Below are 25,945 nucleotides of genomic sequence, written 5' to 3'. Positions count from 1 at the left end.
AGCCCACCTCCATCAGTAAACACTGGATTAAGAGTAACCATTCATTTTCTGATATTAGAAGAGATTCAGTCAGAACCTTAACTAGAATTTAAGGTTGAATGAGTCAACTATAGCTGTTTCTTGTAATACATGTTTTTATTGTGCTAATGTTCCTTCTTTATATTGCAGCTCAGGAGAAGGATAAAAAATATCCTAATATGAGTGAGATAGAAATATCTTTCCACACATTCCAGTGAGTATCATGTTTCTTGCTGCTGTCAGTTACTGAGCTTAGGCACCAACTCACAATATACTTAATTTGTAATGACCCCTAAGCAGCTTAGCTTCCCATCAGCGGCTCAGAGCCCACTGAGAATGTGAGTGTCACTGACACTTCTAACAGAATCCAAATTGGGGAGCTCCTGTGACAACATAAAGGCCTGGATCATTGTTGCTCTAAAGATGATGAACCTTTAGGATGGTTCAATAAGTCCAAAATATAAAATATGTAGTGATGAGCGAATCTGTCCCATTTTGCTTTGCTGAAAAATTAGCAAAATTGGCGAAAACGTAGCAAAACTGTGACTCTTTTAATGCGACTGCAACTTTTTTGTCACAGCAAATTTTTGCAGCAGTTTCGCCAATGCCAAAGTGCAAAATTTCCCAGTAAATCCATGCCTGGTAAAAAAAAATCACTCATCATTAAAAATATGGCATTTCAAGTCATATTCATTTTTAGGGTTTAGCGCTCCTTTAATAAGTTGATCAACTTATATAAACACCTTGTAAACAGAAGTGACAACCTACAGTAAAAACAATAACATTTTTATTTATAAAGCTCTGTTATGGCAACGTTCCAAACAACATCCCATTATAAAATGTAAAACCAACTTAGCAATGTCAGTCACACAACTGTGGGGTTTCGTCTTACTAACTATGTACAGAATGGGAGACTTCTCAAAGGTGTCCTTTCTAAAGCTGACGGCATGATAGGTAGTGGGTTTCTTGATTTATGCATTTAACCACTTTCCTGAGAATATTTGTTCTTGGAGGGGTGGGGGTGGGGATGCAATCACATATGGAATATGCCTGTCACAACATTGTGATTTAGAAGAATGGCATCCTAACATTATTATTAAATTAACAAAAGTACCATTAAGTTAAAATGTATACATTCATTACAAAAAGTTGTTAAATCGTATGTAAATGATTTAACACTGATTGCCGCAATAAAAATTGCACTTTTTCTCGTTACAAAAATATTGTTTTATGTGGAAGAAAAAGTATCGTTCGCTACCCTGTATGCAAAGTGAGACTGAACATAGCAGTCAAATTGTATCAACTCCAATAACCAATAACCTTGGCCTATATGCTGGATTTCTGTGAGCTGGGCAAAGCCATTTTTGGTGTATGTTAATCTGAAGGCAATGCACAATGTTCCGCAGAACATGCCGCATGAATGGACTGCTGCTCATGATTCTTGATTTCAGGAGAACATATCTGCAAGTTTTATGCATATTGTTCACTGATTCACAGGGACTGGCTGGTCTTGCAAAAGTGTCCCATGGGCCTGTGTTAATGCAGGCTATGCCATTGCCAGGTACAATAACCATAGCCTGCATTTAATCATAATAGCTTGCTTTTGTTAAGACCTGATGTGCAAACATTTGGGGATTCACCCAAGTCCAGTAAATGTAACTGCAGCTGTGATGCAAGGATTTTGTGAGTCAATACTGGTAAGCTAACTAGCATTTTACAATATATTTTCTTTAGAATAAAGGTGGCCATACACAGCTAATACAACTGCTGAAGGTCTAAGTTGGCAGTTTATAGGCTCATATATGGGGCCCTCAGATAGCCCTACCCGACCAATATCAGGCCGGAAATCAGCCAGATGTTGATGGGGCACATTTAAAAATCCTGTTGGAACGTGGACCATATCAACACAACAATGCGCTCCTTGTCCTGTCACTGTGATGAGATCATTTAGCCCAAGCCAAACGATCAGATCAATGCGATAATGCCCACCTTAAGGTGGGCATACTGGTGAAAGATCTGCTCATTTGGCAATCTCTCCAAACAAGCGGATTGTCAAGTGTATGCCCACCTTTAGTTGCGAATATGACTTGTTGTGGTAATACTCAGAATAAGATTACTACAGTCATGTTAACCCCAAATGAATTAAATTTAAAAAAGAATAATTTAAGGCAATATTAGGGCATATAGCACACCCAACCAGACCACCCTTGACTTTCAAATGCTGCTTAAAATGCCATAATATTGAAATACAGTTGGGCCAGTTAGACAAAGTATTAATGCTGCGTGGCACAAGAGTTGGTAACCCTTTGTTACCCACTGGACATACTAGTCTTTTGATAATAGGGGAAGTGGTCCCGAAGGCTGGTCAGTGTTCTAATCTACAGATGCAACCTGTTCTATAGGTTTAAGATACAAAACATAGTGATAGTGATTTAGACAATATAATATGTGGGGTATTCTATAAATGTATATTGCCAGAATTGGTAACAGCGCACAGTGGACAAATTTCATGCTAGCAGAACTTGATTTAAAAAATTAAAAACTTTTTTTAGTGTAAGATCTCAGGGTTGAATATTTTCTAGTTAAAAATAAATATTTATAATTCTTGACAATATTGGTGAGAGCACTCATTTGAAAATAATGAAATGCTTTTCATTGGTGCATTTTATGTAAATCCATGGGGTTGGAGTGTGTATGTCATCTCGATGCATCCCCTCTTGTTAGAGATCTACCAGCCAGCCCCTGTTCATAAAAACTGCAGTCTTATATATCCCAAGCATGTATTTCTGTTCTTTTGGCCTCTCAGTCAAGGAACAGCTTGTAGCGACTGAAGCCACCTGGGAAATTGCTCCCACACTGAAGCATTGCATTGAATGCAACACATTTTACAAAAGCCTAGCCTAGACAATTTCAGAGCTGTGAGCAGTTAAAACTGAAATTGTAGCTCTATGTATATGTAAAGGCAGTTGAGAGACAGCATGTCATCTGGGAACCTTCAAAGGAAGTAGCAGTATGAGGGTCACATTTCCTTCCAAAAGACAGCATACTACAATGCATCCTGGAGAATAAGGCATATCCTGAATGTAATTAAAGCTATTAAGGCAAAGTCTGTTGGATGGTGTCCCTTTTCTGTTTGTATTATGAAGTTGTGTTCTCTCGGTCTTATTCGTCTTGCATAGATGAGGACCTCAGTTAAATGTTGTCCACATAACCTCGTCTAAAAACCAAAGTATTCAAAGGGAAAGTCCAGAACTGTCTAGCCGAACAGCTAAGGTTTGATTTGGAGGAACATAAGGCACAATCTAAGCTGTGCAAAAGTCAGAAAGGCTAGGCTTGTGCCAACACAGCTTTATTTTATTATGGGCTGTCAGGCCAAGGCCAAAGCACACCATGAATCCTGTCTGACAGAGGCTGCGACTTCAGAGGCTGAGCTCAGACTGACTGCGGAGTAAAGCCCATCTTGACCTGTGTACTTTAGTGTGTTGCTGTTCGGACTGGTACTGTCAGTTTGAGTAGACATCAGGGATGAAGCCACCTGTAATACAAATGTTAAAGGGGTCTGTTTTAATAACATTATTCAGTAGCATATATTAACATTATTTGACATTTCACGCTGATGAGAAAATAAGACTGAATAACAGCAAAACCATTAGGTGCCCAAATTCTACTGTCTTGCTTCCCAAACTCATAGTTCCATGCATCTATCCATCTACTCTACAGCATTGTATGAGACTGGCAGGACAGTAGCTGCATGCATGTGTGGAATACCAGTTTTCTACCCAATGGATTAAGGGGGTCAAACCTCACCATTTAAGGGGGATACCTATATAATATTCAGCCTCTAGCGCCTCATAGTGCACAGGGCAAACCTTCTGTATATGTTCTGTTTATCATGCAGTTAACAGTCAGTGAACATATGAGTTAGGAAAGACGAAATTGAAAGATTAATAAAAACAGAGATTACCACTTGCTTGGGGTTGTTGATGTATGTTGAATAAAACTGTTATTTACATAGTTTCTCAACAATTTTACTAAGTTTGTGAATCAGCCCTTAAATTCAAACCAGTACAGAGAAACGTACCATACCATTCCTCTGAGGAATTCCTTGAGCCAGACACCATAAGAGCTCCAGCAGGAATTCCATGCAGTTGTACTTAAGTTGTCAACATGAATTATTATATTAAGATTTGTACGAAGGTTCTAAGTACTCTGGAATTGAAGTATCTGGCCAATTCAGAATGAAGTTCTGGAGGTCTACAGGGAGGTTTCTGATTAGCTTAAAGGGATAAACATTATATGAAACAATGCCTTCAAGCAAAGAAAGGTCTCAACTTTTGGGTATAAGTTGCAAATAACTTACATTTCCATAAAGATCACATTTTGTATATAAATATTTTAAAATCCAACACACAGAAATACTCTCAGAAAGATACAGACCTATTGCCTGCTGGGAAGAGTTCACTGAATCAAAGTGCATTTTTCCTACTTGCCTGCACTGCTCTATTTCATGATTCAGTCAAGGGCACATTACAGCTGCTGTGTGTATGAATAGATTCTGCAGTCTAGACTAGCTACTAAGCACCAGGCATGGTGTTAAAGCTGCTAGGTCTAATCAGTTTAACTGCTTCTTGGATAAATTAGTAACTTGTTGTTGAAATAGAGCTAAAGATCTCTGTATAAACAAGCCACTCCCGCTGCACTCTGTGTCAGGTTTACAGATAAGAAGTTTGCAAAAGGGAGAGCTTAAGGGCTCTGGCACACGATTAGTCACAGGCGACTAATCTCTTCGAACTGCCATCCCACCGGCGAAAATGTAAGTTGCCGGAGGGATGGCACACGCTGCACAGGCGATTTTGGCAAATTGCCGAAGTTGACTCGTGAGGCATTTTCGGCGATTTGCCGAAATCGCCTGCGCAGTGTGTGCCATCCCACCGGCGACTTACATTTTCGCCAGGGGGATGGCAATCCGGGGAGATTAGTCGCCTGCGAACAGGGAGTTTGTCGCAGGCGACTAATCTCCCCATGTGCCAGAGCCCTAATTGGTAAGGGATAATTTAAGAACTGCCTCCTTCTCCCACAACTGCTCTGAGGAAATAGGAAGTTAAAAAAAAAACAAAGCAAATTTTTACACTGTTTAGTGCATAAAATAACAAAGATCATAGATATTACTTAATTACATCAACAGGCAATCAGATATGTCCAAAACAAGGCCCAATCATTGAACTAACAGGTATCTAGCCTTAAGGACTCTGGCACATGGGGAGATTAGTCGCCTAATCTCCGTGTGCCAGAGCCCTTAAGGTGCAATATGAAAGCTGTCTTACAGTGAATACCGATTCTGCTTCATGATGATATTATTGCTGTTGCTAGTTTCATACCAAGGCTGTAGAATTTACATTGCCGGTATAGAAGGAAATAGATACCCAACAACATAGACTTTACATTTCAATGTAATGGGGAAAATGCTTTTCCTAGCGCTGGCAAGAAAGGGGTTAATATACCATTTTTTTTTAAACTGTTTTTTGAATATTAGATATCAAAACATAAAGTGGTGTAAAGTAAAAGATCACCCCCCCCCCACGCATGAAAAACAGGGCTTTTTGGGTGTGTAGATAAAATATTTGCGGTATGCGCATAAAAATGCTGACTTTAGTTTCTGTTGAATAGATTTATGCCAAAATCCTCCACTACTGGGAAATGTTTTGCAATAGATCCATTCTATGCCACAAACATTAAATTCCGGAATTCTTCAAACAAGTACTGTCATACACATAGCCGCAATTCCACAAATGTCTCTTGCACCTATTGTGTTTAAACCCATTAAGAGTGCTATTTTGCAAATCCCATTACTTAGACGCATCTGCAGGCGGGCAGTGCCATGATTTCTTAAGATGCTGTTATAGTGAAAATTAATCTCTAAAATGTGCTCTCCTTGCAACTGTTTTTTTATTTGTATGGAAAACAATGGGGCTCATTTACTAACACTGCACACAAATGCCTCAGTGCAGTAACTATGAAAACTATTTTCTGACTAGTGACTATGGGACATTGTGCTGAGCTAACTTAAAATGGCAACACGTGTAAATGCTTTACCTGAGGCTCAACAAAAGTAATTATTAACCTATGGTTTTGGACAAAAAATTAGGTTCCTATATTGTTCATGGTGGGTCTCTGTTCACTCTTTAGTGAAGTTAATTGATCTGCTACAACAATTAAAAAAGGTGCATCTAATTCTAAACCAAATATTTTGTGTCATAAAGCGGAGACCCAGAATTGATTCAGGTCTTCTGGCAGTAAGGTTAAAAGCCCTGCTGTGCAGTTACAACTGAAAAAAAGAGTAATCATCTGGCCTGTTTTTGCCTCCCAGTTTCCTCCCATATATAAAGAACCCATTGTTACCTTGTACTTGATATAAACTGAGCTATTCTAAAACAATTCAACATTTTTATTAGTAAACGTAATGCACAGTGTTACCCATATCCATTATACCTAAGGTCCCAAGCATTACAGAATATAGATCTCATATATGTGTACTGCCAATCTAATTAATCAATTACCCACTAAAAGCTTTCTTTCCATATTGATACACTTTGAATGTGACCACTTTCGGTTTCCTCAATGATGTGTAAATACAACCACATCTTTTCTCTGGTTAGTTTACATAGACAGGCAATATACTTATAGACATGAACCATCAGACTTGCTACATTTATTTAGATAACAAACTTTGATAAGATAAGTGAATAGATAAGATAGAGCACATGGTTCCTCCTGGAGTTATTATAACATACTTACTACAGGTGCTGTGTTTTGACTGGGTGAACCATTCTTTATGCAGTCATCAGAATTTGTGGAGGATGTTGTTGAAGTTGGAGTCATGGGAATTTGGTGGCTGCTGTTACCTAAAACACAATGCATACAATATTACATTTCTATCCTGGGAAAGGTGTTGTAACTGGGAGAGTAAGAGAGCATTGGGCTGTTCTGTAGATATGATCCCCCCGATCCTCAAGCTATATACATGGTGGTGTTATTATTATACAGAAGCTTTACAGTAGCACTAATTGTGTAGCAGAAGAGCCACACTGTCTATGGCCCAATGGTCAGTATATTCAAAAGAGGTTAACTGCTACACAAAAAGGTATAGTTTAAAGCTTTTGCCTCAAATATCAAACAAGATAAATGCCCATAAAACATTAGGTTTGGGTTAGTAATTTAATCACAGTTAAGCTGCACCAGGTGTGATAAAGGGTAAGAGACATAAGTGTGTGCAATACATAATATGGCAATGTTCATTTAAATGATCACTTCAGTATTTGAAAGAAGTGACAATGTCTCACCATTGCTAGATGAAGATTTGGATTTGTTTAGGTTCTTGGGCTTTCTCTTTCTGGTTTGAATACCTTCCTTCTTCATAGCAAGTGGCCGTGGCACCTATAGCAATACACAAATAAGCACCATTAATACATTTAGACAAGGTATGGGTAACTTTTAGTGCACCCCTGTGACAAAACTACAAATCCCAGTATGCTCATGTCTTAGGGATTCTGGGAATGTAAAAGTTGAAAGATTGCCTCAAATATTGTTTTCTGATAAATTAGCTAAAATATAATGTTTATGATGAATAATGAAACATTTGTGCTACTTAAAAAAAATGGAAATCCATAGAAATAACATAGCTTCATTAATATAATTAATGAAGCTGTGTTATTTGTATGGAATTCCATTTTTTTAATAACATTAACTGAACAAGGTCATTCTGCCCTTCTAGCTACCATATTGGAAAACCAGTGTTACTGCAGTCTGTAAAGACTGAGGATGAATGCTTACTTACTGGTTTAAATATTACTGTAACTATATAACAGTTAAAGGGGCAGTATGCAGTTGTTTCAACATGAACAGTGAACAGGACTTGTGCATATACAGCCATTTCAACATAAACTGTGAACAGGACTTGAGCTGACTATATATTCTGCATATTGTTATAAACACACAAAAAATCAATAGTTTTAGTTATTTCTTTAGTTAAACAGGGTAACTTAAAACAACTCCATGTTTGGTCCTTGTGAAGTAGATAATTAGATTACCAGTGCACAAATCCATGTCATTATTTTATCTGTGTATCCTAAAGAAATAATTATGCCCTATTAATGGGGTACATTTTTCCATTAATGAAGGTATGCAGAGAGAAAGATGTAGATTCTATACATACCCCATGGAGTTTCATGTACAGGCCACAGGCATTGCATACTGGTTCTCCTTCTGTATTCCTGCGCCATAATGTTGTTGTTGTGGTGTGACAGTTTGCACATGCCAGTCCAATTCGTCTTGATGAAGGCTAAACAAAAAACAAATGGTTTTTGTCACTATGTGCTCTGTGCACATTTCTTTATTTTACTAATTAATGCTGAAACAAAACTACAAGTAAATATTTATTGAAAAAACAAAGATCTAACGGCACAATGTTAAAGACTAAAGATTTGGAGTATGTATTAATTTAGCATTTTATTGTTTTTATTATTTATTTGTTATTAATATATTAGTGACAAAAGCTAGGTAAACTATATTCTTTGGTTTGGACAGAAAGCCATCCCCTGAGTAGAACTAGCTATTAACTTTATGTACAGTCTCAAAACATACAGCAAACTGGATACCAAAGAACCTTTTCCACCATTGCTTTTTTTGCCCAATAAGGGGCACTATTACATGATTACTTTCAACTGCTAAAAAACTTGCTATATAATAGCTTTTAGTGCAGGCACACAGAGTGGCGTACAGAAGTGTATCTGCTTCTCTCAGCCAGGTAGAAAAGCACAAGGGCTGAGATCCTTCATCTGTCCTCACCCAATGCTATGCTATGCTACAGACATAAAAACTGATAACCTTAACCCAGATTTAAGATAAAGATCACAATTTAGTCGGTGAAACTTATAGGTTAAGTTATCTAAAGAACTTACATAAGGGTACTCTGTACAAAAAAATTAATTATAATGTGTTAACAAGGCATCTTGCTTCTGCTAACATTATTAGCTATTTTAATAATTTTACTATTTTGTAATTTTTACTCACAGTTTGGAACTGCTGAATTAGAGAAGTTAATTTAAAGTGGCCATGTATTTCTTCACTTAGAAAACATTTGTCAACACATTAAAAACTTGCAAAGGCAATTAATATTCGAGTGATTTCCTCTACTCCCACATTATACTGGGCCTGTGCCCCCCCCAAAAAATATTTCCTTGCATATACTATATAATTTTTTATTAATCATACAGCATAGAAAGTCCACAGAGATGGGACATGTTCTCAGTGAGTACATTTATTTATTTATGTCAAGATAAGTGCCAAATTATTGTACTGTTTACCCAATTACATGTAACAATACTATCTGTTTGAATTGAACTTACTTTATATTGTGTTTCTGGATACAGAAGTATTAATCATTATATGTTATCTATGTCATGGCCAGTAGGGAATATGTATCCATCATGTCATTATATTTGCTGGACAAAGATCCAGATTCATTAAACAGCATTAAAAATTGCTGTTTGTGTAGCACTTGGGAGTTTTCATTAACGCAAATGTTAGTGTTTTCCACTTGGGGTGCAAATGACCTCTAAAAGTGATCATTTTTCTATATTCCCTAAGCTTAAAAACAGGCAAATCCTGCTGTTATATACACAGAGAATGGGTTTTACTAAAAGCAACAAAGCTATTATTGCACACACTTACATGTTATGTATAACTGTATATACATTTGTGCAGTGGTGGGTGATGACTAATAGACTTTTGTTTAAAAAAAATTTTTTTTTACATTTTAACTTTGGATGCCCACAATGCATTGCTGATTCCTATAATTAAATTCCAACCATATTAACTTATGCAAAAATATATTTTATTAGCACTTAAGGTCCCCATACACGGGCCGATTCAAGCAGCCGATATCGGCCCGTTATTGGCTTGTTGATGCCCCAGACCAACTTTTCCTATGCCCGTCGTTATAATTATCCTGGATTCTCCCAATATCGCCCACCCGTAGGTGGGGATATCGGGAGAAGATCCGCTCGCTTGGCGACATCGCCAAGCGAGCAGATCGGCCCGTGTATGGGCACCTTAAGGCTTATAAAACCTATTTTCTTGGTAAATTGTTTGCTATTTCTACCTTTTACATACACATTAACATTATACCTTAATAATAAGGATGTAATCATTTAGTTTTGTTTTTACAATACAAGAGAACATTACTTTCTGAAAGTTTTTACAGATATAAATGCTGGCACAACTAATACACAAGTAGGTATAAGCTGTTTTAATATATTTGAGACTTTTGCAGAGAATTGCTCTACCGCTACACACAGCCCTAAATTTTTGCAGGAAAAAAATAATCCATGCATTATATAGTTAAATAATTATTATACATTTATGATTCATTATAAGTTTATTAATATTTTATAATTTGTTTACAGGATTTTTGAACAATTTTGAAACATTTTTATGAGATTACAATTCTTTTGTCCTTATGCCATTTTGCAAAATCAAAAATTTCCTAAATTTGCCCAATTTATTATTTTGGTGAGTATATACAGGTATAGGGTATGTCTGGAAACATGTTATCCAGAAATTTCCAAATTATGGGAAGGCCACCTCCCATAAACTCAATTTTTAGCAAATAATTCTAATTTTAAAAACTTTTTCTTTGTAAAAAATAAACAGTATCATATACTTGATTCCAACTAAGCTGCATGTATCCATATTTGTGGCAAAACAATCATATTGGGTTTATCTAATATTTAAATGATTTTTAGTAGTAATATGGCAAATAAAAATGATCTGCTGCATTTGGCAGTGTACTAAATAAAGTATCTAAATATCTGCCCTTTCCATTCCCCCATCCCCACACAGAGTACACATTACAAATTGTAGATGTTTTTTTTTCCCCACTCAAAATTATCATGCTCATCTAGTAAGACACCATAATAAATGGCATATGGCCGGTGCACGGCCCTTTCCTAATCTCCTCTTAAATGAGAAGTGAACTCTTGGCAGCAGGATCTATGCTTCAAATAAGCTATTTATGACTGTATATTGTGTAGGTTTTGAAGCCAAGGTACAAAAACCTCAGCCATATAATAAACTAAACAGAAATTTATGAGTGTCTGCCTTTTTAAGATACAAGAACTACAATTGCAAATGAATATGAATGGAATGTTTTACACAATAAAACTAAATAAAAAACTAAGGTTAAGCAACTCAATCTATTTTTGCTCTGCTTCAGTATATAATTATCCATACTACAGGTATGGGATCCATTATCTGGAAACCTGTTATCCAGAAAGTTCCAAATTAGGAAAGGAAGGCCTTCTCTGTTAGACTTGCATTTTTATCACTATATAAATACCAAAGGTTGTTTTAAGTTTTTTGGAGGGGTTTATTTTCACTTCTTTCTTAGTTTAAAAAAATCACTAAAAATGAATGTAGTGAATTTTGAGTTTGTATCTCACTATTAATAAATCAAATTGTTGAAAGTAGCGGGAAGATCCCTACAGTGTTTTAGGGAATCAAGGTCAAAATGTTCTTCAGAGTTACTATGTTAACAAGAAGGGGAGCCGAAAAAAAGCATAGATCATACAACTGTAAAGCTATTTGTGTTACATAAAAAAGATGCAACAATAATGTTTTCTTTCTTTTTACAAAAGAAACAAATAAAATGTTATGTTGTTTAGTCTGTTCTCAGTTGCCAATCTTAAGGCTGCAGATAGCAATATAGTAAACTGAATCACTTTTTCATGTAGGATAAAAGCACCCAATTGCATTGCATTCAAATCACTGAAAAACATGGCGAAGTGGGGAACTGGGCAGCCAGGTGTGGCCCTATTTGATGAAGAAACACCCTTTAGATTCTAGTTAAATATTCAGTAACAGGTACACAGAGGGTTGGCCTGCAGTGTACAAAGGTTGTGTTTCCCCAGAGACAAGCGAGCAGTGCAGGGGAAAGGTTGTAGGCAAGCAGCAGCCGTAAGGTGCCCACTGCAGTATTTTTTTGCTACCTCATTACACACAAAGTAGAGGAGCTTTTGTGGTCTGGCTTAAAAGATTTCCATAAAATACACATTCCCTCCCATAATTAAAAATCTGTTCATCTCATTTTGCTCTCCCTGTGATGTACCACAGTAGGAGAATAAATGCTTCAGTTGATAATAGAATATCTGTATTGTTATTTACAGCACACTGCAAAAAGCTTATAGCATAATGATAATGATATAAAAAAGACTGTTGAATTGTGTTGATATTTTTTAAGCCTTTTAAATAAATCAACATTTGCTTTCTTTTTATGTTTTCCTGCTATCCAGATATGGGATACGCTATCTGGAAACCTCCATCCAGGAAGGCCATCTATTTTTATCAAATAATTTAATTTTTTTTTAAAAGAAATTCCTTTTTCTCTGTAATAATAAAACAATACATTGTACTCGATCCCAACTGAGATATAATTAATGCTTATTGGAGGCAAAACAATCCTGGTTTAATTAATATTTAAATTATTCTTTACTTGATTTAGGGTATGTAGATTGAAATTACAGAAAGATACCTTATCTGGAAAACCCCAGGTCCTGATTCTGGATAACAGGTCATATTCCCAAACCAAATGTCTGGATATAGAATAAAAATTGCACCCATTTCCTTATAGAGATACTGACACCAGAAAGTAAACCTTTTTTTTTACATCTGTCATAACATTGTCTTTGCAAGAACTTTATAATTTTGCCATAAAAATATTTTCCTGATGTGTTTACATTACCTGTCTGATCCCCTGTGTTCCTCTATGAGTGGGCAGCCATATTTGTCTGTTAGCATTAGAAGCTATAACTGACAGGTTGGGAAGGGACAGTCAGGTTGGCAAAACAGTCAGGTTTAGGAACTTCAAGTAACAATTACTTACAAAATCAAACCTGTCAGCGAAAACCGTAGGTAGCTTTTTATGTATATTCATATTTTGAAAAGTAGTTTTTCCGTGTCAGTATCACTTTATGGCACATTCGTTTGTATAACAAAAAATAATAGACACAGTAAGGCTGATGCCACACGTAGCGTTTTTACGCTGCGTATTTTCTCTGCCTAAAAACGCTGCACAACCCACACAGCCCCTGACTATGGCGTTTTTCAGCCTAGTACTGGTGATGTAGCAAATAACAAAAACAAAGTATTTCGGCAAACGCATGAAAAGTCTGTGGTAACGCGTTTTCTAGTGTATTTACGCATAGTGTGTTTTCCATCTAGACTGTTTAAGTTATTTCTATGGATGATGATATCGTGTGTTTTTCAGCCGCTGAGAGAATTAGAAAATACACAGCGTAAAAATGCCATGTCTGGCATCAGCCTAAAATAACAGCACATTGTTTTTGTTCTCACCTACTTTTTACCATTTTGTTTTGTATTTTATGCTCCCACAATAAATGTGGCATTATTTAATGTAATACATATGATGTACATTAAAACAATAAAGTTTTTTTTTGTATGTATACTATGCCTGATATGGTACACTGGAATACTATACTGTTCCCTGGGAGAGCCTTATTAAAGATGACAAAAGAACAGTATCAAAAAATTATGATGCTTTAAATAGGATGTACGAAAAAATAAAATGTGCCTAATTATGAACGAAAAATAAAATGTGCCTAATGATGAACGAAAAATAAAATGTGCCTAATGAAAGGAATTTAACCCAGTTGACATTAATTGCACATTTACAGCATTTTAATTTAAATATATATAACTGCTATTAGAAGCAGTATGTATCTGTCCCTACTTCTCTCAGGTAGTTCTGACTTGTGAAAAAATGTAGACAAAATGTGAAGATTCTGTATTGAAAAATGATTGTAAATAAAAAACAACTAAATTTTGTGTAAACTATATTTAAAGAACAAACAATGAATTTTGAGGGGAGCAAATATATCCATGCACTGCATTAAAATTAGCAAAGTTTTATAGTTTCAGCAACATTTCAACATTGCTACACTGACAACATATTTTTGATAAAAGAAATATTTGAAAGCTTTCTAAATAGATAACTGCAGAACTGACTAAAACTAAGAAACCAGTGTATGTTACTACACCTTATAGCTTTATAAACAGCACCCTAAAAATGTAGTAAAAAGGGTGTTTTAATAATGACTGCTTGCGAAAAGGCTCCTTTTGCACACCTGCACGTTGTCAGCATTTATCAGGATAGAAATGCATTGGCAAATGCACAATTACCAACATATTGCATATTTCATATAAACAAAAACAGTCCAAGTTTATGTTCACTAAACATTCAGCAGGAAAATAATGGGAAATATCAAATAGTTCAATTTGATTTAAAAAATACCTACCTAGTATCTCTAATTATGCTTACTCAAGAACTATCAAGCTTTCAACGTTGCAGCTTGACAAACCACCATTTGTGTGAGAACTGCTATTTTATGTTGTGAGCATTTAGTAGTGGCTTTGACTACAATATAGTATATAACCTCTAAAAATATAGTATATAAACCCTCAGGAAGTCATCTGTGGTATATAGCCTGAGTAGTATGGCAGATAACCCCAGAAAGTGAGTACAGTAAATACCTTCAGAAAAATAGTATGGTCTATAATGTCAGGAGGAAATTATGGTATTAAACCTCAGAAATTACAGTATATGACCACTTGAATTGTAGTATATAACCTCATAAATCCCAGCATGCAACGCTAGCACAAAATCTCATAAATTATAGTACATATCCACATTAGATATATAGGGCAGAGTGTAATATACTGAATACTTAAAAATTAGACCATATAAATGACTATAACAATTACATTTTGGAGGGTAATAATGTTTATAAGACTGCTTTTTACGTTTACGTTTTAACTATAAACGCCCATTGGATACTTTATTTTGTATTAAAACACTGAGCACTGTCACAAAATCTATTTTCCACTGGTGGATGAGGTGCTATGCAGTGCATATTTCTTTCTTTAGTACTGTGCACTTCTAGTACACAACCTTAAGATATATATACTGTATATACTTACTCCAGTAAATATGCTATATAACTGTATACCCTCTATATAAAATAATGGAGGTCACAAATTATTTCTCTCAAATTCTTTTTTTATTTCTAGTAAAAAAAAAAATAAGACACTCAAAAAAGTCCCTACTTAGATGAAATTCTGGTTTCTTTTTGCCTTGGTCCCCGTGTATTTAGGTGATTGAGAGCAGAATTAAATTTGATTAAAAAAAAACGTAAATATAGGTATTCAACCCGTCCTTTTTCCCTGTCCCCAAGCCAAACCTAACGGGCCGATTCACACTCACCACTCGCTTTTGTGGCTTGATGAGCGGCCGGCTCAGTCCATTCATCTTGCTGTACAATCCGCAGGCGTTGCACAAATAGTGACCCGTACCATCTCGTCTCCACAGGGGGGTCTGCACCGAGCCGCAGTTAACACACTCTCGGCTCTCCGGCAGCTCGTCCAACACATCTGGGGAAAATGACGTAGTGTTACATTGGTAATAATAATAATACACTCTGCGACAGAGCGTCCGCACCTGTCCGTACCAACAACTTCTACCTTAGCTCTCACCCCTCAGCTTGGAACCTGCGCGTATTCGCTCCACAGATCCCAACGTGATACTTATCCCACACACACATTCATTAGGCTCCCTGTAGGTACGGGTATATGGAATATGCGCCTTTCCCACACACACATTCATTAGGCTCCCTGTAGGTACGGGTATATGGAATATGCGCCTTTCCCACACACACATTCATTCGGCTCCCTGTAGGTACGGGTATATGGAATATGCGCCTTTCCCACACACACATTCATTAGGCTCCCTGTAGGTACGGGTATATGGAATATGCGCCTTTCCCGTGATACGGAAACCGGGGAGATTCGCGTTTCCGTATCGTGTCTGAGACTGACACTTCTACTTACTGTTATGTCAAATGTGAATTACTTTATATTGTCTTTATGTACCGCCCCACATGATTCCAGCATTAATCCTCTGGTAATAGGAATAAGTAACAATATAGGGTCATTGCAGCTCTTATTCGTTTAGCGTTTGTGTAGTGCGTGTGTGTTATTATTATAAAACATCGAATTCCAGGAACAAGACAGACATGACATGCGGAACCGCAACTCATATATTTTCTTTCATTACTCTGGTTAAATTTTTAAAAAAATGGGATTAGAAATGCAAGGGAAATACTTATTCATTTGTCATATGTAAATACAAACGAATACAATGCAGAATATATTATAATTAGACTGTTCGTGCGTAGTTGTATAGCCCCGGTCATAGCGCAGCAGTCAAATGCAAACGTAAAGGTGAGTTTCACGCCGGCAGGATTCGAGATATAGTCTATTGCACGGAAAGGCGATTGGACCACGTGATTAGGTACAAGGAACCTGCCATAGAAAGGTAAAGTCGGACGAGGAGGAAGTTTTGTAGTCTAGCCTTCCGTTAAATATGCGACTATTGCATAGTATGAGGACTCTCCCAATAAAAAGAGCAGTGGTTCAACCGATTTATTCCACAATTTATTTGTTATGATTTTCCATGACACGTTGGCACAACATTACCCTAGAATTAACGAGACAGTTCCATTCCAGCCTGGAGACAGGGTATAACAGAGTACCAGGCTCTATATTTATTATTATAGTATTTATTATATTTATTTAGATTAGTATTTATTATACTTGTTATTCTTGCTGATATACTTTGCCATATTGTAGCTGCTGCATTTGAAGAGACATTTTGTGTGTATACATATATATAATTGAGTTTGTTTGTGTGTATGTATATATCTATATCACCTATCTCTCTATAAGGATCTATAATAATTGGGTTTGGGCTAAGACAGAATCGTATAATAAATCTTATAATTTTATATAATAATTTTTTATATCTTATAATTTTAATAATGAGTATGAAAAGGCGTTTGCACAGCCGTATATTATACGTAACAACTTTATTTTTTAGAAAGTGCAGCTCTTAAACCTCTAATTGGTGATGGGGCTGAGGTGGGGAGCTAGTGGTGTATATGCAGTTCATTATGTATTAAAACCAGTTACACCATGAGGGGAGGGGAACTATTGCAAAATACCCAACACCTGTTGGCTTTTCCTGCGTTTATTTTTTTACTGACAATGTTCACAGTGACACTTCAAGGACACTGAAATTATAGGGTCCTCCTTTCCCTAGTAACCGGGATAGCACAGTGACTAATGGGACAGATATGTGCTCTAAACATTTAACAAGACCAACACTGGATTGTTATCTTTGTAGAAAAATGGACAACAAACACATTTTGTGTTAATAACTCATTTAAAGTGATAACCAATAATAATAGCAATGTGTTCAATAGAACACCAGGAACACCAAGGAGTTATTTGCTTCAGAAACTATGTCACTGAGATAACTCATAAATCTAAGCATTATACAAGCAGTGATTTATATCACTATTTGGTGATTCTGGACACAAACAGCAAAATGTATATTAAACAAGGAGAGATCACCTGCTTAAAAGCATGGTTCAAAACTCATGTTTAGGCACTGATTTGTTTAGGATACAATATCGGTTATCTTAAACCATTATGATTATATGTTTAATGGTTTTAGATAACTGATATTGTATCCTAAGGGTGAAGACACACGGAGCTACTAGCAGCTACTTATTGTGGCTACTAAAATAGACAGTGATGATCATTTACTGATAATTGTCTCTACATGTGTTTTAGCAGAGGCAATTCTCAGTATTGTCTATGGCAAGGTATTTTCTGGAGTTTAGTAGCCGTGAAAAAGGAACTGCTACTAGTAGCTGAGTGTGTCTTCACCCTAAGGACTCATACAGATGGGTGTTTGGACCTGTGTTCCCCTGTGGTGGCATTCTCCTGCGTTCCATTGCAGGAGAGCACAGGACGAAACGCATCCCATTCTTGATGAACTCAGGAGAACACCCCACAGGGGAACACAGGTCCAGATACCGTTCTGTATGAGCCCTTACACAGGCTTTGATGAGATGAAACATTATCAGTCACTGGAATAATCTGAAGGACCAGCAACATTTTTATTAAATTTAAGTATTTAAAAATGGTAAGCACTATTAAACTGGTTCACTGTGTCAACAGTAATTTTTATTTTTTAAAAAATTAGGAAATATCAAATAATACATTTTCAAATATTATCTGATACCTTGGTTGGCAGGCAGTCCAGGCTTGAAAAAGAAAAGGTTGCTTATTTAAAGAAAGTATAGTAATCAGCTCAGTCTGATGCGCTTGATGCTGTTGGTGCTCGAAACAACCCCGTATTGAATTGGATCCATGTGACAGTGGTCACCTATACAGTCCTAACCTAGCCTTGTGTCTGTTGATAGTGACAGCAATGGCATCTGCCTATCACTGCTCACAGTGTAAACTGAGCCCCAAAAAGGGACAGAAGATTGGAAAGGAGCAGATTTGAGCTGTATTGGCAAGAAAACATCATTTGAGATGGTACACATGAGTCACTGTTAGTCAAAGCCTTTGTTTAAAATTCTATGCCATGGGGCAGCCATCTGAGTTTCAATATGGCTGTAGGATTCACATTTTGATGGCAGATTAAGTGTTTAAAACCACACATGCTCTCTCTCATTGAGTTTTATAGTGTGCACTGCAATCCACCTGTACCATAAGCGGACAACAGCCAGGTGTGATCTAAGGGGATAAACAGGGGTCAGATGTCACTGACATAAAAAAACAGACTGTTGCTGTCAACAAAATATTTTATTTGTCCAATAAAATATTTTAAAGAGCAACAGTCTTCTGCAAATGTAAATAAATATTTTATACTTAATGAAGTTATTGGACCTTTGGTGATGCTAATGTGGTCAGGGACATGATTTTTATTTTAGTAGTATGCAATCATGTTTTTGTTTTGTAGTGTTTGAAATTGTTACACTGAATTTACAGCCAATAGATTTAACTCCATGTGAACTAAAGGCATAATATGGAATTTTGTTCTATATGTTCTATAAGTGATACATTGGTTGTAGACAGTGAAACACACAGAAAATAAGGAGATATATAAATATTATAGATTAGTATATAGTATATATATATATATATATATAGAAGTATATATAATATAGATTGATACTTTCAAATTATAAGGCTGAATTGCACCGAAACTTAAGTTTGCATCTACACAGTTAGGGGTTAGCTGTTTTTATGCACAAGCATGGAAATCTGTGTTCATGCAGTGTGCCACACAAGCTTTCCAAATAAAAGACAAATGGAGAAATGTAAAAGTTTGTAATGGAAAATTATTCGCAATGGGACCAATTGTGGGGGGCTAGCTAGAACTGCTACAGGATGCTTGACATATTTGCAGCATTGGAGGAGGCCAGAAAACAATACTTTTTCCCTTTCCTATTTTTTCTATGCAGCAATATCAGGCCATCCCACTCGCAGGTGGGCTAAACAATATGTTAGCAGTGGTGAAGCTTACAAAGGCCCCACTGTGTAGGTCATATGGGCAGGTCAAATGTCATAAAATATTTGTGAATTTGGATAAATAATTACCAGCTAAACTGCCAGCAGAAAAATGATTGTGTATTTATAGCTCGCTTCAGTGCTCAGCAGGTATTATACTTCTTACCGCAAAAGCCATTATTTTACAACAAATATAAAAATTCCCATTCAAACAATGTTACATTGCTGAATTCAAAAATGTATTCTTAAATTTGTGAAATGTTATTCCATTACATTCTCTGAAAATTCAAGTATAGAAGGCAAAATGTTCAATGTACAATGAAATGGGATCATGCTTTTAGGCAAGCAGCTCTTAGTCAGTAGTGCCAATCACTGTAAGAGAGCACAAACTTTGCTTAAAGTGAAAATCCCCAGCAAAAAAGCCTTTCTATTTTGTTCCCTATCCTCCCCTGAAAGGAAGAGGAAGAACAAAACAACAATTGAGAGCTGTGAATCTAGATGTGCACATCTTGATATGGCTTTCTGTTTTACATACAGCACCAATAGCTGTATTATGCCTGTGTTCATATTATGCTCCTATTTTTCATCTTCCAGTAAATTAAAACCTACATTCATTGTCTTGGGAGCATTCCCTGCTCTATGTTTTTGAGACTAGTGAAGTAATGCATAATAAACCCTCATTTGTTAAGGAGAATAAAGAACATATGTTGTTATTGGCATTTCCCAGTAGGAAGGCGGGTGCATAGGCTTTATACAGCTCTGCCATGTTAGTATAATCGATGGCTGCATAATATTGCACCTGGGAGCTCACAATGCATGTTGGCTCCTTCGTAATTGCCATATATTCATTATGAATAAATGAGATCTACAAGTTGAAGCTGATTATATACAGCTAAATAGAAGTTGCAAGCTATAAAATTACCTATATACAGATGGGATGTTTTAAATGGGTACTAAAATGTATAAGACATGTAAAAGTGAGAACTATAACAGCTGGATATATACAGTTAAATACTATGTGATATCTAAAGGACTTGAATTCACACAGTTTAATAAAAGGTTAGCTACAGGAGCTGCATGCAGACATCTTTATATAAAGTAAGAGATTTTGGTTCTATATTTGTATATGTATTACTAAATATGAGCTGATATCTATAAAGCATACACACATGGTGAGATCTACAGGAAGTATCTGAATTTATACTGCTATATAATGGGTGAGATCTAGAGAAAGTACCCAGATGCATACAGGAATAGGTCAGATTTAGGGGATGTACAATCCATAAAAATAAAGGTTGGCCTATTAAAAGAAAATGTAATTCTAGGCAACTTTTCAATATACATTTATTTAAAAAAAATTATTCAATATACATTTTTTAAATGTAAATGTTTCTAGTTATATGTAAGTGTAATAGCATTTGAAAGGACCATTTGTCTGTTACTTTTGCCACTTTCTAAGCAATGCCACAATACTTTTGTCACAATCAAAGCAATGTAGCAGTCTGTTTTCATCTATTAATTGCTCTGTTTCTCAGCTGGCATCTGCTACATTGTTTTTATAGTCTGAACCACCAGTGCAGACAATTTAAAGGGGCAAATACAGATTTCAATAGCAATTACATTTACAAATAACAAATACATTTTTTTTTTAAATGAGGTATATTGGAATGTTGGTTATAATGACACATTGTTTCATTAGGCAAAATGTTATTGTTGCATTTACATCCCTCTTGAATATAAAGTAAAATCTATGGGAAATATCAGTTAAGGAAACTGAATGCAAGGCAAGATCTGTTGGCAGTACCTCGATACATACAACCAAATACTGGCTGACTAATTGGACACTTACAGCTAAGTAAGGGTGAGAATTATAGAAAGGATCCAGATACATACAGTTTGGTGCAGAATGAGATCGCTTAGAAGTCAGATCTATAAGAGTACAGGTATGAGATCATTTTTCTGGAAACCTATTCTGAATTATGGAAAAGCCAAAGGCTCAAATAATTCTAATTGTTAAAAATGATTTCCTTTTTCTCTGTAGTAATAAAACAGTACCTTGTACTTGATACCAACTATGATATAATTAATCCTTATTGGAGTCAAAACATTCCTATTGGGTTTAATTAATGTTTAAATTATTTTTTAGTAGACTTAAGGTATGGAGATCCAATTTACAGAAAGATCCTTTGGAAAACTCCAGGTCCCAAGCATTCTGGATAAAATGCCCCATACCTGTACACTGATATACAATTGTAATTAGGCAGCATGAACATAATAAAACTATCCTCGCTTCAACATTACTTTGTGCTGGGGCTCACTAAGCCTTTTGTGGGATTCTGGGCCTTATAGTAGCTCAAAACTACTGCTGAGTTTTCCTTTACTATCCCCCCATCAACCATTCATTATAATTAGGATTCCCATCCGATTTATCTAAGGCATAACAAAAAACAGCAATTTTATTTAGGCCATGGTTCTGGGAATGATAGGTTGTCATATGTTTTTAGTAACATTGAGTAGAGAACTGCAGCAGTGTCCCAGTGGACACATTCTGGACAATTAACCACAATATTCCCTGAACTTTACTCATTCATCATTCATTCTTTACCCTCTATCCTGCTCAGCTGACCTGCATGTATATGTTAGGGCCCAGGATTAATTAGGTGGTCAATCAGGAAGGACGACTCATGGGATACAGTAGAAATAAATAAGTATGCATAAGTATAAATAAGCAGAGTGTATTATAGGGGATTATTTAGAAATATTGTTTAATCCTGCAAAGCCCCAGAATATATCAAGAACTCCACATTAATTATTAAATGGGTCGATTTTATATCCGTGAAACTGATCAGGGTGATGTCTTTGGGTGAAGCTAATAGTAGCAGCTCCTTGTCACAGCTACAGAAATAGACAATGCTGATAATTTAGTATTTAATTTAGCATTGTCTGTGTCAAGGGGTTTTATGGCGTTTAGTAGCATTGACAAGTAGCTGCTACTAAGTAGCTCTGTGTGTCTTCGCCCTTATAAAGGTTATATCACATATGGAAAGTGTAGCAATTGCAAATATGTATTAGTTGTTGTGCTTAAAGGGGTGTATTTACCAAAATGGTCACTACACCAAAAATTACACTTTGATTGTAACAGCCACCCCCTCCCCATAGTTGGTTTTTCCCCAGCCAAGAATACTTCAGCTGTGAATTTGACACTACAAGGTCCATTTAAAAATGCAGAGTGCAAAAACACAAATTAAAATATACAGAAAAAAATATACAGATTTTTTTTCCCATAAGGCAGTTTTTCCACAGTGCAGTGTCATTGTAGATGATCATCTGCACCTTGTGTGTAATTTGCCAATGCAGACACAAATTAGCATCCACTAAGCAAAACTGTAAGCAAGTTGAGGCTGACATTTTTCTTAGCACAGCATCAACAATGGCATTAATTAGTGAATCACTGGGTGTAAAGGTGAATCTGTCCACCGATCTGCCCACCTTGGGATTCTACAAAAACTGATCTCCTGATGAAGTCAGATCAGAAAAGTTTGGAAGGTGTGTTTTTTGATTATGCATCTACATCCAAGAGTCAATGCATTTCACTAAGAAAATAAGTCGGTCAGACACCATCAGATTTTATCTCTTCAAAAGAAAACGCAGCATGCAGCGTTCTCTTCCGAAAAATCATGTCCTGATGGATGGCAATCCTTTCATCTATTTTACACATCAGATTTTTATATCAATGCCATTATATTTTGTTCCATGCAACTACATCTGACTTGTAGGAAGCATTTTGTTGACCCAACACCACACTACAAAATCTCCTGTGGAGTTTAGCCATAAAGAAACCAGGGAGTACTCCATTCTGGAGGCAGGTGCTATTTCAAGGGTTTCATACCCTGTCCTTTTCCCTGTGGCTGCAATTCATCAAAGCGGGCACTGGTATATGGTACAAGGTGTTAAGTAGCATGAAAGTACCTTTGAAATGTTGTGTTGCAATCTCACCACAATATTACAAAACAAATTACTTTTGGGAGTATGGGAAGCCACAGATGTGTTCTTTATATTGTTAGTACCCATGTATCAATTAGTATTACTGTGTGTGCTTCACACACTGCTGCTACAAGGTGGCATTGGTTCCATTTGAACAAGTTATCTTGTTTTTAGCAAAGTTTCATGACAAAACTGTGATTTATAAATTATAAAAGTAACAACAAGTGATCTCCTAGCTGCCCCTTCTCCTCTAGCTGCTGCTGAACCACATCTAAATGCATAAAGGTCAGTGACTATGGGAGTTGTAGTACTTCAACAGCTAAAGGGTGACAAGCTGGATTCCCAAATTACCAACATATTAGGGTTTTCCAAATATATGTTTTGGTGAGACATGCTATTTACAAAGTGGACTTACCTCCAGGGGCCCCTCTCACATTGATGGGTGCGCCTCTACTTTGCAGACTGTGAAGCATGGTGTTGTCAAAAGGTCCAGCAGGCCAAGCGGAGGTGAGCTGGGGGGCCATGTAAGGTGTATAAGGGCTTCCATAGGATCCATTAAGAGGTCTGGCCAGAGGGGTGTACTGGTCTCTGCCACTGACAGTGAGACTGCTGCTGTAACCTGTATCCCGGGTAGATCCATTGGCCATGGGCGGGCTGGGGGAGTAGTGGTACCGGCTAGAGGTATGCGGGCTACTACTGCTGAATGATGAACCCTCGGAGGTTGCCTGCGACCAGTGATTGTTCACTGAATGGGCGCCCTGCGATGCCCCGGTGCCCTGCAAGTAGGAGATGCTTGTGAGCATGGAGCCAACTCTGCTAGTGGGCACATAGACCGGCGAGCTGGCAGCGGAGTGCATGAAAGTGCCCTGAGAGTGATCGTAGCCGAGCGGTCCTTGGGCCGCAGTGATGGTAAGTGTCTGGTACATGTCCCCGGCTGGCGGCTCGGGCAGGGCGCTGCTGTAGCGAGTCTCCCTGTTGGGTACGATGAGTTTGTTAATGTGATCCAAGTCCCTGAACAGGATGAGATCCTCGGGGTGGGAGAGGCCGAGCGGGTGATACGAGGGAGCCGGCCTCCCCTCTGCCGAAATGGTGTGCGGACCTCTGTCCGGCTCAGTCCGAAGGCACTCGGAGGAACCAAGCTGGGAGCAGGGGGAGGGTGGCGGAGAGGTGCCCGGGCTCTGTTTGATCGGACAGGGGAAGAAGGAATTCGCGGGACTCAGCCTTGTGCCGCCGGACCAGCTGTCCTCATTCAGGTCCATCCAGGTGTGGGGGCGCTGGGATATGGGAGTCCGGAGCCGGGAGTCCTTGCCCATGGAGAATTTAAGAATAAAAACTTTAGTCGTTTAACTTCAGTGAGCAACGTATCCATAGAGAGACACACAACCAGCGGCTCTCCGGGTGCTGCCGAGCTACAACTCCCAGCATCACTGGATGCCTAGGGTGCAGGGAATTGTATTACAATAAACCCCAGAGAGCCGAAGGCTGCCTGTCCCTATACATCATTACAGTAAGTAACCTGACTTGGCGCTAACACATGACTCTGGTACTAGTTGTGCTGGTATACGCCCACTGTGCCCCCCCCCCCCCCAAAATCAGCTGCACCCTGAAGATGCCCGGTGTCCTGTGGCTTTACCAGGTCTCATTGGCGGAGCGCCCTCCTCTCCGTAACTAGGTCGTGCTCACTCTGTCCCAAGCTATGGGGGTGTGATGGCCAGTGCTAGTCCGCACCAGGTAATCAGGGCCTGTAGCGCTCCGAACCAAACACCCCTTGGAACCGCCTAATGCTATCCCGGAAACCTCAGAGGAGTCCATGTACCAAGAAACTAATAAGGGGGGCCCAAGTAGTCCATAGCGGGGAGATTCCGATAAGGGAGGGCCCACTGTGATTTCTGGCAAGATAAGCTGATAGCGGGGAGCGCTAAGTGGTCCGTAGCACAGAGGTGCTGATAAGGAGAGCCCCAAGTACAGCAAAGAGACACTGATATGAGGGGCCCCAACAGTCTGCAGCAAAACATGCCGAGAAACAGTAGTTATTGGGGCGATAAAAGGCCAAGCGCACAAAGCACTTTCCCATTGTAAAACCTAAAACATTCTCTGAAAATGATAGGTAATCATCTAACTCCCCCGGTGTTGTTTCACTGCACCACTCCGCACCCCCTGACAGCCTCTCGGGAATCAAAGTCCTAAAACAGCTGCAATCTCAACTAAATGACCAGTGACAGCCCCAGCTTCCTACCTGTGGGTGTCTCTCCCAAGACATAATGCATGAAACACAATGAAACTCTGCGCCCGAATTGCCTCCATTCCATCCACAGCGCGACTGTTCGGGCACAACAAAGAGAGGACTTACCTATTGCCTGCTCCTGCCCATGGGAGTCGGGCTGTCCATGCACGGATCCGGCCAGACACTGCAGGGTTGGGCACTTAATGTTGCTGCCTCCTTACTCCT

At 37.8% G+C, this 25,945-nt stretch overlaps 1 protein-coding gene across 2 annotated transcripts; it reads right to left on the bottom strand.

The window, feature by feature from the left end:
- Positions 1 to 787: 787 nt before the first annotated feature.
- On the bottom strand, positions 788 to 25,945 carry gata6 (GATA binding protein 6). 2 transcript variants are annotated; one of them, XM_012964475.3, is made up of 7 exons: positions 25,847 to 25,945; positions 23,912 to 24,800; positions 15,353 to 15,519; positions 8,231 to 8,356; positions 7,359 to 7,452; positions 6,814 to 6,920; positions 788 to 3,553 (listed from the first exon to the last, which is right to left on the bottom strand). In XM_012964475.3, the coding sequence occupies exons 2-7, from the start codon at positions 24,753 to 24,755 to the stop codon at positions 3,386 to 3,388; spliced, it is 1,506 nt and encodes a 501-aa protein (XP_012819929.1). In that variant the 5' UTR covers positions 24,756 to 24,800; positions 25,847 to 25,945; the 3' UTR covers positions 788 to 3,385.

This window comes from Xenopus tropicalis, chromosome 6, assembly GCF_000004195.4.
Source record: "Xenopus tropicalis strain Nigerian chromosome 6, UCB_Xtro_10.0, whole genome shotgun sequence".
Lineage (NCBI taxonomy): Eukaryota > Metazoa > Chordata > Amphibia > Anura > Pipidae > Xenopus > Xenopus tropicalis.
Note: the sequence above shows the minus strand (reverse complement) of the source record. Positions and strands in the feature narration are given on the sequence as shown.

What these genes read in the sequence shown, in the direction of transcription:
- gata6 (XM_012964475.3), bottom strand. Translation starts at nt 24,755, where the DNA reads ATGGACCTGAATGAGGACAGCTGGTCCGGCGGCACAAGGCTGAGTCCC. An exon ending in TCAAGCCACAAAAGCGAGTG is followed by an intron (nt 8,357 to 15,352) that starts GTGAGTGTGAAT and finishes TTTTTTGTTTAG; the next exon opens with CCTTCATCAAGACGAATTGG. An exon ending in GTCAAAACACAGCACCTGTA is followed by an intron (nt 3,554 to 6,813) that starts GTAAGTATGTTA and finishes TTTGTATTACAG; the next exon opens with GTGGCTTCATCCCTGATGTC.